Source organism: Hyperolius riggenbachi, chromosome 9, assembly GCF_040937935.1.
Source record: "Hyperolius riggenbachi isolate aHypRig1 chromosome 9, aHypRig1.pri, whole genome shotgun sequence".
NCBI lineage: Eukaryota > Metazoa > Chordata > Amphibia > Anura > Hyperoliidae > Hyperolius > Hyperolius riggenbachi.
This window is the reverse complement of record NC_090654.1, coordinates 256,821,110-256,834,142: the sequence shown is the minus strand read 5'-3', so window position 1 is coordinate 256,834,142 and position 13,033 is coordinate 256,821,110. Positions and strand designations below refer to the sequence as shown.

Here is a 13,033-nt window from a genome sequence, read left to right as displayed (position 1 = left end):
TTTTGCCTGCCTGCCTGCCTGACTATCCTCCTGAACTCTGATCTTGTACCTCGATATTTCTGATACCCTGTTGCCGAACCCTGCCTGTACCTGACTCCGCCTTTGCCTCTTGATATTGTACTTTATCTGTCCGTGTGTGTACGACCTGGCTTGTCCGACCTTGAGAACTGACCTCACTGTTGGAGGTGGTTCCCCGTTCTATCAGTGACACTTCCTCCAGAGTGTTACTTTTAAACATTCCTTCCTACTCGCAGCCTGACTCCTCCCGTCTTGGAGAGTCCAGGTCTTCGGAAGGAATCCGTGCAGTATACCTTACTGCGCTGAGGCTTAGTCCTCAAAGTGTTACTGTTACACCAAACACTACACTCTACTCAGGTGAACAGAGGTTAGCTGGTATATCGGATTATCGGTGATACTGCAGATCACTTATAATCTGGTATACATCTGTATTCCCAGTGATACTGCAGATCACCGGTAATCAGATCCTCTCTGTGCTTCACCGATCGTTACAGTAATCTTAGGAACTGAACTTTGACAATATGTATGTCAAGAGGTTATATTACTGTTATTTGTGAAAATACAGGCTTTTAATTAGTGATGAAAGCAAAAGTGAAAAAATGCACCTTTATTTCCAAATAAAATATTGGCACCATACATTGTACTAGGGAAACAATTTAAACATTGCAATAACCGGGACAAATGAGTAAATGAAATGTGTGGGTTTTATCCACAGTAAAATGTTTTATTTTAAAACTATAATGGCCTAAAAACAGAGAAATAATTTTTTTTTTCATTTTTTCTTATTATTCCCATTTAAATGCATTTAAAATAAAATAATTCTTAGCATAATATACCACCCAAAGAAAGCCTAATTGTTGGCGAAAGAAACAAGATATATATATCATTTTGTTGTGATGAGTAGTGATAAAGTTATTTGGGAATGAAAGGGAGGAGCGCTGAAAGTTGAAAATTGCTCTGGTGCTCAAGGGGTAAAATCCGACTGTGGTGAAGTGGTTAAACTTAACTAAGTAGAGTTACCCGGCTTCTGTGCTGACTGGTCTGGCTTTCTGATGGGCGGGCTGGCCTGCTGCCAGGTTGTCTGGCCGTCCCCTCATAGCATTCCCTGACCTTCTACTGGACCCCCTCCCATGCTTCCATGGGCCTCCCATTCAGGCACCACAACTCCCAGCATGCCTCCATAGAGCCACCACAGCACCCAGTATACTCTCTATTGATGCATCACAGCACCCAGCATGCCACCACAGCACCCAGCATTCCCCCATAAAGGCACCACAGCAGCCAGCATACCCCCATTGATGCACCACAGCTTCCAGCATGCCCGACATTGAGGCACCACAGCTGACTCTGCCTGGGGAACATCCAGGGAACCCCAGAATAGATAGGTCTTGTGTTTGCCAAAATCATTTTTTTTCTTTCTTAGGATTACCCACCTGCAATGAAGAACGTAACAAAATTGTCCAGCAAGTCCTCTATATCACAGTCTTCCTCCTGAGCTGTGGAGAGATCATGGATAATTTGGTATTTAAAAATATATATACCGTATATATTTTTGGTATCACAGTACAAGCTGCAAGTGCAATTTTACCTCTGAATTTATCCACCAAACACCGACAGTGGGGGGGGGGGGGGGGGGGGGAGTTGTTGGGGCTACGAGGGCTGGCTCCTCCTCCCTCCCATGATCTGCTCCAGTGCTGCTTCGGGTCTCCTCTTATTCCTGGAGCCACACGCTTTATGCTGCCATCCTCTGGTCCCTGATGGCATACGTGTTATAACGCCATGGGTGAGTCGGGCACAGTGTGAGCTGAATGATGGTTCACCCTGCTGCTGCTCAAATTCCAGGTGGCGTTAAGCACTATTCACCCTCCGAGTTGTAGCAACTTGGAGGGAGAAGTAATTTGGGGTCCAGCCATTGCCGGAACCCCAAAATACCCTTGCGTGGGGTGCGCACTATAGCATTAGTGCTATGGCCCGGATTTACCTCACAGGAGTCTATAGGCACACATGCCCTGACACACTAGACTTTGCCCTCCATGAACCTACAAACCCCCACAAATCTGCACCGCAAGTGTGCTGGCTGGCCCTTCCCCTGCCCATCATAGGTAGCTAGTGGTTCCCCTGAGTATTAGGTAGGCAGAAGTATCCTTAATATTAAGTGGCTAGAGGTGCCCCTGACTGAAGGGAAATCTCGTCAGTGGAATACAGAGACTTGGGTGAGGGAGGGAAGAAGGCACTCGGGGAGAGGATTGAGCCGCCCTTCCATTATCAGGCGCCTGTAGGCACATGCCTACAGTGCCTCATGGTAAATCCAGCCCTGGCGCTAAGCGCCAAAATGACCTGCTACGCCCTGATGAATGTCACATGATTGAGAGCCGGGTATACACCATTAAGTGACTGGCTGCAGGGAAAAGGAGACCCGATGCAGCAGAAGCAGGTAAATATTAAGCTGCTCCCTGTGCTTTCTCAGCCATGTATTCAAGCGTGAGTCCAATCCCAATAAAGTGTTCTCTCAGTCTAAGACTGTTCGGTCCCCCCCTCAGATCCTGGCTCTACACTATGCATCAATTGTGCGGAATTCAGAACAGAGAATGCATAAAGGACACCTGAAGTGAGAGGGATACGGAGGCTGACATATTTACTGTATTTCCTTTTAAACAATACTAGTTGCCTGGATGTCCTGCTGATCCTCTGCCTCTAATACTTTTTAGATATAGACCCTGAACAAGCATGCAGCAGATCAGGTGCTCTGACTCAAGTCTGACTAGCTTAGCCGCATGCTTGATTTGGGTGTGTTATTCAGACACTCCTGTAGCCAAAGAGATCAGCAGGGCTGCCAGGCATCTGATATTGTGTAAAAGGAAATAAATATGGCAGCCTCCATATCTTTCTCACTTCAGGTGTCCTTTAAAGTGGATCTGAACTCAGAACTTCCTCTCTGCTCTAAGATTAGCAACAGCATTATAACCTTTACAGAAAAGAAAACATTTCCTTGTTACAGCTTATAGAGTTCCTTCAGAGATGATGTAGTGTAGTTACTTCCTGGTTTACTGGGAGCACAGAAAGGGTTCACCTCCTGTGTTTACATATTAGCAGTCAACTCGGCAGATTCCGCAGACAGCTGGGAGCACAATTTACACTAGCTCATTACTTGCTGTGAAGGGAAAATTAAGACAGGCTGTTCTCTATAAACACACACAGGGCATTATCCTACTCTTCTGTGCAAGAGTTCAGGTACGCTTTAAGGGGAACTTTGACTTTGGTCATTAAGTTGAAGCATTGAACTCAGCCTATTACAATCATAGTGTGGGTATGATAGGTTTGCAATGTTTGCAGAGAGCAGTAAATGAATACTATGGGACAACAGTCTCCCCCCACTATGGCTAGAATAGCAGAATCCATCTTGGCATATTATCTGATGTACCTGCCCCTTTGAGAATCTGTGTGAGTATATCCACTGGAACGTCGTCTCCCTCGTCAATGGCCTTCTGACGTCTCGTGATGCACTCTTTCCCAGCTTTCCTGAGAAGTTTGACACTTTCTTGGACATCTTTTATAAACTTCCGATTCCCAAAATAATACTAGCAAGGAAGACAAAGTAATAAATTATTATCGGGTAAGGTGCTCTTGGAAATAGTAGGAGTTGTTTTTGTAAGGGCTTTCGGAACTCAGATACGACCCAGAATCTGTTTTTATGGTGTCCAGAAGGAGAGTAGGTGGATTTGGTGCTACAGAATTGGGCCATGGTGCTTGGCTACAGTGTCGTCTACAGTAATATGCTACTATATGGGAGGCGCTAGGCGAGAAGGTTTTGGCAGAGGAAAGTTGAATGTGGCTCTGGGAGTTGAAGCTTAAATGCAAGACAAAAGATAGGTGCAGCTTCAGCAAATGTATAAGTATATGGGAGTAGCCACTGCACCCGCAAGGGGGCCTAGATGTGTAGGGGGCCTCCAACTACTAACCTTCCCTACCTCTGATACGGTGGTCCATCCTCCCGATTAGATATCATGATCATAATGCCTTCAATTGTTTTATCCCCAGTGGCGTAACAATAGACCCCACTGTCACTGCAGTGGCGGAGGGGCCCAGGGGCAGTGCTGAAGGCACTCTTATACCAAATATAATAATACAGAAAGCGCAATGGAAGCCGGAAGCCTTATACATTACCTGCTCATGCGATCACATTTTCTCCACTTCCCGGTTAGTTAGTGCAGCTAGTCAATCACCATGCGGCTTCAGTTCCCACATGGTAATTGCTGGAGCGGGTTGTGCACAAGGCTTCCCACTTCCACTGTGCTTTCTGAATTATTGCATTGGGCACAAGACCTGCTCAAATCCCCCCCCCCATCCCCCAGACTGTATTGATCAGTGATCAGGTTGATCTGCAGAACAAGTAAAGCCTTGTACACATGTACAAGGATGGTCACGGGGAGGGATTGGGACTTGTCCCCTCTCCCGCAACCCCTGCATGTCAAGATGTTTCCATGCAGGGGGGAGGGCTGGAGTGGCACGGCGCATGACGAAGCGCACAGAGCAGGTTAGGTGAGTGGGGAGAACAATGCCCTTAGCCAGCGCTCTGCCAAGTCAATCTACCAGGCTGATAGCTGGCCGAGGCACTAAGGGAAGTCAAAGTCCACTGTACACATGGTAGATATTCGGCAAAGGTTAGCCTGACCACCTATGGTGTGTCCAAGGCTTCAGTGACCTATAGAAGACTTTCTTATAACTGCAACTTAGTAACATCTTATTTTTTTTTTTGTTCAGGTAAATAACTAGGGGGTTGATTCACTATAACAAATAGCGTGCCTTATCGGAGTTAACATGCCTTATCACAGTAGTATAGCAAACTTATGCCTGCTAATTAGCAATGACAAGAGCTCCACTGCCCTGAGCCCCTCTGGGTCCAATCACTTTAAAGGACATTATCCCCGACCTTTGATTGGCCCAATAGGCTGCCTGTCACTTGACAGGAAACTTGACAGTCAGCCTATTGGGCCAATAGTGAATCAACCCCTATATGTTTACTCGTAGCCACATCTCTGCAATCAATGTCATATAGATGTTGTTAGCAAATCAAACGGGTCGGCACCGTCAAAAGTGGTTTATAGTTCTTTATTCATAAGAGATTTGGCAGCAGTGACAGATTGCTGTTTTGGGCAATCCAAGCCCATTTTCAAACTGCTTTAGCCAAGGTTTGAAAAAGTGCTAGGATTGCACGAAATAGCAGTCTGTCACTGTTGCCTAATATCTTATGAATAAAGAGTTTAAACTACTTTTAGCGGTGCCAAACCAATTGATTTGCTGATTACCGTACCCCAAGAGACACTGGGGTTGGGGTCTTGGCACGCCGTCCTTTTTCACATCAGTGCTCCCTACCGCCTTTTGCATATAGATGTTGTTAAAGAGGAACTGTAGTGATAATAACATAAGGAATACAATTGCTTATTGTTTACCATATTCATTTATAGAGTATTTAGCCAGTGTTTGCCCATTGTATACATGTTCCTCTCTCTGATTTACATTCTGAAATGTATCACTGATGGTGACATCTTTAGACCTAGCAGGTGATATGTTGGGAATGTTCATTTCTGAGAGTTATATGCACAGAGGGAGATATTGCTTGCTTGGCAGTTGGAATTTCCCACAATGCAACAAGGTTTACAGACCACAAGCTGTGAGGACCATGGTCATGACATCACACTGTGGGAGGAACAATATCAGCCATACAGTCTCACCTGTTGATCTATTTGAGAAAAGATAAAGATTTCTCTGGGGAAAGGGGTTATCGGCTACTAATATGAATGAAATTTATCCCTGGGTTAAAGTTCCTCTTTCTGAGTGAGCAGGTTTCTTGGTGATGCTACATTCATTTGAACCTACAATCCAGTAGTAAAAACTAGGTATAGGATACATGTCATTGGTTTAAAGAACCCTGCATAGATTTGATTCCAAATTTTGAGCAGCTGGTGAAAAAGCTAGCAGAGTATATGGGCTATGGACACAGATGGATCATATATGGGCCAACAGGGTTGGTAGAGTCAGCTACAAAGTCCTCACCTTGAATAAAGGATCCCTAATTTCCATTAAACCCCTCATAGCCAAGGAAACTGCTCGAGGAAACGGCGTTTGATCATCATCGATGGTGTTCAGCTCCATCCCAAAAGCAACCTGAAACAGTAATTGTACATTATATGACATATTGCACCTATCAGAGTAACTTTTTCTGTGATGGAAAAATGAAATCAATTTATTTTAAATGACCTTGGAGATGACATCCATGGTGACCTTGCTGAGCATGTCAAGCATTCTAACTTGAGTTTTCCCATCAGCCTTCTCTGCAAGTCTCTCCACCAGCTCCTCGGCCTTCTCATTGAACGTGCCCATCATTCCAATCAGGTAGCTGTAAGGTTAACACATTGCAGTTAAGAAATAACCTGACTCCTCCATGCCACAGTACACAATGCTTTCACCTCCTCTTCATAGTCAGGGGCAAACCCAGGATTTTCAAGGGGGGATTCCTGAAAGGTATATTTTACCCAGCCACATACTACTGCTCGTCTGCTCTTGCCCTGGCGCAGCGTTTGCCCACAAAAGACACATGATTCCCCCCTTTTGTAATCTTGAGTGCCCAATTCCACCTCCCCCTTTATTATAGGTAGCCTTGTGTGCCCTTTCCGTCCCCCTTCCTCCGGACAGTGAAGCAGTAACAGCACATTTAACACTCACCTCTCCATGCTTCCAGCGCAAATCCTCATTTCCCCTCCATCAGCCGCTGTGAGCTTCTCTCCCACCAGCTGGTGTCCCTTACATGTGAAGCCTCGGCACATTACTGGAAGTCACATGTGAGGGATGCCGGCTGGACAGAAAGTGGCGCACAGTAGTTGAAGGAGAGGAAATGAAGATTCTGCGCTGGAAACTTGGAGAGGTGAGTGATGAATCTGCTGCTCTCCCCATGCATTTCCCCTATGTGTCTGCACTGAGTCGTAGCCACCCGCTGTGTGCGCAGAGGGGTAGACGGCTGTGGACTGGCAGGGCAGCACGTCCGGCCCTGGTTGCAGGGGGGATTCCGGGCACTGGTGACCCCTCCTGCACACGCCCGTGATAGTACCTTCATTACAGCATCACATGCAGACCTCACTAGAGGACTTTAAAGAGGAACTGTTTATATATTAGCTGTGTCTGCCAAGGACTGCTGAATTGCTGTGCTGACACAGCTGAGAGGTCAAATTATACTTTTGATTACTACAGATGAGGGGGATTAGACAGGCTCATCCCTCTAAAAATACAAAGGGTGCATTTCTCTCTGTTTTCCTTGTGTCCTGTGCAAGAGTTCAGGGCCGCCTTAACCCCCTGGGGATATGCAAACTTACGTTCTGCTAAATGCTGGATCCATTATTCTCCTTTGTTTGTGCCAATGGTCATTATCCCGATCTGACAATAAACCTTTTCCCATGAACCTAGGACAAGGCGAAAATAAAGAAATGAAGAAAATGAGCAATTTCTGTTGCTTAACATGCATATTGTATAATTTTAGATAAATTGGGGAGTCTTTGAACAGAAGCATTTTACATTGTATCATTATTAAACTGATATCTCACTACAGTACAGGGAAAGCTGGCTACCCTCTGGGTGCTTTTAAAGGGGCCCTGAGCACTCACTAAAAATGAAATAGTGACTTACCGGGGGCTTCCTCCAGCCCACCGTAGGCCGCAAGGTCCCTCAGCATCCCCCAGGCTCCTCTCCTGGTCCTAGCTGGCGGCTCTGTTATGGGCCGCCTTCTGCCTGAAGTCGTCATGGCTGCTTCCCGATTCCTCAATTTGCGACATCACGCCGGTTGACTACGGATCATTACCCCGGCCGGTGTGAGAGTCCTGCGCATGTGCGGTTCTCTAATATTGCTCAGGATCCCTTTAAACCTCAATATAAGTGGCCTGGAAATCTTTACTGTAATCATAAAATATTTATTCTTGAAATACTTATGTAAACTGATTGTACAGCTGGGGAACATCCATCAAATACACACCTGAATTAAGGAGGATACGCAATTAGGGGTTCAGCTATTGCCGGCGCTTGAATTACATGTATGTGGGATGCGGAGCTATGGCATTACAGCTATAGCGGCAAACATATCAGGTGCTACATCGAGCTCCAAAATGAGTTGCTTCTTATAGTACCAAGCATAGTACCAAGCCTAAGGAGGAATTGTCTATGCTCATTTTTTTATTGCAAGGGTTAATAAACCCAGTGCATTATGTATACAAATGAGGCAGTCAAATGTATCCAGTAACTCTTATGGTAGAACCCAAAATACTTTTATCTGGCTGAGCAAATAATCCTGAAAACAAGAGAGTGCTGAAAGCTCAAAAGCAACATTTCTTTTTTGTAGTGAGCTGAATAAATGAAATCATGCCAGAGGCTGTCGAGGACCAGCATCAAGAACCATATACAAAACTGGACAGAAACATCACCGAAAACCCTGTCTGTCTGGAACCACATCAGAAGCAGAACAGAACATAACCAGGGATTATAATAGGAGGTGAGTGGGAACATTGCCGAAGGTCAGTAAGAACACAGCCAACAACTAATTCTGCTGGCTGGGGACGGAGGGTGGGCATAAACTCAAGAAGCATGGCAGAAGGTGGGGAACATGGCAGGAGGTGGACTTAAACATTGTGAATTTTTTCTTGTAATGTTCTTGTACATACCTAACCCCAAACAAGTTAAAGAGATTGCTGTAAAACCAATCCTTTGAATATTTTGAAGACATCAGAATTTCCTACAAGCAAAGAATAGAACAAAATGAAAAGATTAAATATCAAGAAGTTATAATTTCTCAATGTAACCAGATTTAACTTCTAGCAGAATCTCTCATTCAATATGCCTGCTTCCCCCCCCCCCCCCCCCCCCCCTCTGAAATAAGCAATCCTTACCACTCTTTCTCTAAAAAGTCTCACCTCTGACTCCTGGCATATAACTTACTTCTAGCTTCTGTTTGCTGGTCAGTTTAGCATTCTCTCATGAAAGATGAACTTTAGGAAAAATGAAAATGGAACTTTATTCGAAACTTTTTTTGCTTTGGATATAGCTTAGAAGGGTAAGAACTTTTGCCATGCTTTCATGGTTCTCTTGTTTTTATAGCAGAGTCTTGGTTATCCAGTACCGACGGTGATCGGCTGATACTGGATAAGTGTTCTTTCTGGTTGCTTGAGATGTTAAAAATAGGCCTAGCTAATACAGTACTATACCCCACTCTAAATACATACCACGAACTCTGTATTTAAAGCGGATCCGAGATGAAAAACGAACTATAACAAGTAAATTGTCAACATATCTTAAAGTTTAGATAGTTTACACAGCAAATCTAGCTGCAAACAAATTTAATAGAAAATGATTATTTCTTCCTGTGATACAATGACAGCAGCCATGTTGTTTGTAAACATTACACAGAGGCAGGCTTATCTGCACCATCAGCACTCAGACTGTGAAAAAAAACCCAATCCCCCCTCCTCCCCTCTGCCTCTGAAATCAATGGCTAGTAACACCTCCTCCTCCCCCTGCCCAGACTGAGCTCCCATGAGCCCTTGCTACTGCCAAGGCTCTCTGAAAACATGTGGGTGGGGCTTTTTTAGTTTATAGGGAATTAGAGTAGTAGAACAAAAAAAAAAAGTTATTTGGCTTGAGGAATGCCCTATAAACAATAGGAAAGGAACACAGTTATGCAATGAGTAAAAGTTCACCTTGGATCCACTTTAATGTCAAAATACAGTAATTGAAAGTATACTAAAGCTGACCCAAACCAAACTTTTTTTAATTCAAAATATTTAGTTGCACCACTCTGACACATACAAAGATAAATAAACACTCCTTTAAGCCTATGACCATTTCAGTGTATGCTTTTCACCCTTCTCTTTTCATAACTAGGGTTATACAGGTAGCAGCCATTACTTCTGAGCTTAGTAGGAGGTTTTAGATCATGGGTGTGTTGGTCATTAGCTACCCTCCCTCACAGGGGCATCGTCTATGTGAAATCTCACATAAGCTGAGATCACCTCCCCTGTGACATCATCAGTAGCATCCTGTGTTTTGTTTTTGTTTTTTATCTCCTCCACCACAGTCTGCCGGATTCTGTCCCGGCAATATGAAAGGAAGGGAGGGGTTCCTCCAATAAATGTAAAATATTTTATATTTGTCATCATGCAGCTGAAAAAAAGGCTGCTATTTATCATAATTTAGAAAATATATTTTATTTCTGAAATCTTGTATTTTTAATTTGGGTCCACTTTAACCTTGGGGAAGCTGTAAGCACAGTAGAGTCCACAAACAGTCTAAGGAGTTGGCCTTCACCAGTGTGAGCACTGCCATTGATTTGTGCTGGTTGGTTGAGACTGCTGGTTAGTTGAGTTCCTCTGTGAGAGGCTCAGGAGGTCCGAGTAGAATGAGGAGGAGTTTGAAGGAAAGATACATAAGTAGCTCTCAGGAACACAGCCAGCTCCGTGCCCCTGATGAGTCATTCATGATGAAACATGTTGGACGGAGAGTGAATGCAGAAGTGAGAACTCACACACACATGCAGAGGGACTAAATCGACATCTGTCAGTGTAGAACTATTTTATAGTTTTAATAAAGTCAGTATGTTTTTACACTTTAAGAGGCTTCTCTTTGAGGTGATTTGCTGGATTTTGGTGGAAGAGGTAATACATATTATGTGGTGAAGAGGATCTACAGTAATATTGAAGGAATATATACCATCAATGCCAGAGTGGTGGGAGTCGGCTCTAAGCATCTCAACTCGTTATTAAACCTGCATATAGGTCTCAACAGCTGATGAGTTCATTAACATCGGGTGTGGTGGATGGTCACACTCTCCCTAAGGTCTCTTTTCCATGGACTGTTGATAGGCAGTGAAATGCCTCTCAAACTCTCACAACTGCTTGCTGCTGCCTGGTAACTGCTTACTGAGCACACAGCTCAACAGTCCGTTTAAAAGAGGCATTAGCCTAGTAGCTGAAAGTTATAAGAACTGCATAAGCCTTGGACTGCTCTCTTCATCTAGCACAAATAGCCCACAGAGACTGGACTCTTTATGTTGGGTAGCGCTCCCTTCTAGTAAAATAATACTGACTAATGCTATTCAGTAAGTGCTTTTGAAAAAATACAAAAACCCCTAACAACCCCCTATAATGAGATAGACGAGTCCAAAACCTGTCAGATTTTTACTGCCCATTATAAATGACAGTGAGATGGGAAAAAAGTAATTGATAGTGCATTTTATACATATTCATACACATGTATTTGATTTTATCAATTTGTCATGATAGTGGTCCTTTAACCACCCTGGCGTTCTATTAAGATCGCCAGGGCGGCTGCGGGAGGGTTTTTTTTAAATAAAAAAAAAACTATTTCATGCAGCCAACTGAAAGTTGGCTGCATGAAAGCCCACTAGAGGGCGCTCCGGAGGCGTTCTTCCGATCGCCTCCGGCGCCCAGAATAAACAAGGAAGGCCGCAATGAGCGGCCTTCCTTGTTTTGCTTGGATCGTCGCCATAGCGACGAGCGGAGTGACGTCATCGACGTCAGCCGACGTCCTGACGTCAGCCGCCTCCGATCCAGCCCTTAGCGCTGGCCGGAACTTTTTGTTCCGGCTACGCTGGGCTCAGGCGGCTGGGGGGACCCTCTTTCGCCGCTGCTTGCGGCGAATCGCCGCAGAGCGGCGGCGATCGGGCAGCACACGCGGCTGGCAAAGTGCCGGCTGCGTGTGCTGCTCTTTATTTGAACAAAATCGGCCCAGCAGGGCCTGAGCGGCAGCCATTGGCGGTGATGGACGAGCTGAGCTCGTCCATACCGCTAAGATGGTTAAGGTTACCATTGCTCCACTGAGTGGGAACACATATACAATTAATGAATGTTGAGATTTTTTTTGGAAGCACGTTATGTTATTTCTTTTATATTGTTCTTATTGAAAAACTTTGAAGCGTGAATGAGGGGGAGGAGAAGGGGAGGGGTGAGGAAAAGAGGGGGGAAGGAGGGAGTGGAAGGGAAGGAAAGGTAAAACGCGGGTCTGTGAGGGAAGAGGATTGTAGGAAGGAGGAGGAAGGGAAATGGAGGGTAGATGGCAGCGGTGTAGCTTTGGAGCTGTGGACCCCGGTGCAAGTTTTACATTGGGCCCCCCAATGCACTCTATGCATAACAATTACTGTGGCGCACCAAAACCTGCCAAGAACAACCACAGTGTCAGGGGTGCAAGAAGGGGATGGGAACAGTTTGTTAATAATTACCACAATTAAAAACATCTAGAAGTGATCATAACCAATGCAGGACCAATAAAGAGCTAACACTGCCATTGAGGGAGGGCTACTCGGGGCCCCTCTGGCCCAAGGACCCCGGTGCAGTCACAACTTCTGCATCCGCTATTGCTACACCACTGGTAGATTGAGAAGGGGAGTGGAGAAAAAGGGGGTGGGGAGAGTGGAATGGGAGGGAAATGGGATAGAAGAAAATGCAGAGGAGGAGAGGGAATATGGAATGAAAAAAAGGAGGGGAGGGTCGGGGAAGGACAATGGGAGGTAAGAGGATAGAAGATGAAGGTGGTGTATGCGAGGGTTTCCTTCGAGCACTCTAGTTTCCACATCCCCAAAACATACATATAAGTTAATCAGCTTCCCCCTATATTGGCCCTAGCCTAGACTACGATACATAAACTACATACATAAACATATGACTATGGTACGGATTAGATTTATGAGCCCTTCTGAGGGACAATTAAGTGACAAGACAATATACTCTGTACAGCGCTGCAGAAGATGTCGGCGCTATATACGGTAAATCCTAAATAATAATAATCTATTGTTTTCCAACAGAGTCTATAATCTTGACTGATTAAATTTGGCAGCTAGAAAAGTTTCTTACCTTTACTCCTTCTGGGCTGTTAACTAGAACTGCCACATAATGTAACATGTTGAGCCGTACAACATGACCATATTTCTGGGCCCTAAAAAGAGTAGAGAAAAAAAATCAGAATG

General features: G+C 44.8%; 1 protein-coding gene across 1 annotated transcript in view; it reads right to left on the bottom strand.

Moving 5' to 3' along the window:
- LOC137533154 (cholesterol 24-hydroxylase-like) overlaps positions 1-13,033 on the bottom strand; it is a 67,611-nt gene that overhangs the window by 45,262 nt on the left and 9,316 nt on the right. The window contains exons 3-9 of the mRNA XM_068254369.1: positions 12,921-13,002; positions 8,721-8,791; positions 7,386-7,472; positions 6,277-6,415; positions 6,073-6,183; positions 3,440-3,596; positions 1,452-1,514 (exon numbers count right to left, since the gene is read on the bottom strand). Coding sequence (XP_068110470.1) covers positions 1,452-1,514; positions 3,440-3,596; positions 6,073-6,183; positions 6,277-6,415; positions 7,386-7,472; positions 8,721-8,791; positions 12,921-13,002 — 710 coding nt within the window. The remainder of the gene's footprint in view (positions 1-1,451; positions 1,515-3,439; positions 3,597-6,072; positions 6,184-6,276; positions 6,416-7,385; positions 7,473-8,720; positions 8,792-12,920; positions 13,003-13,033) is intronic.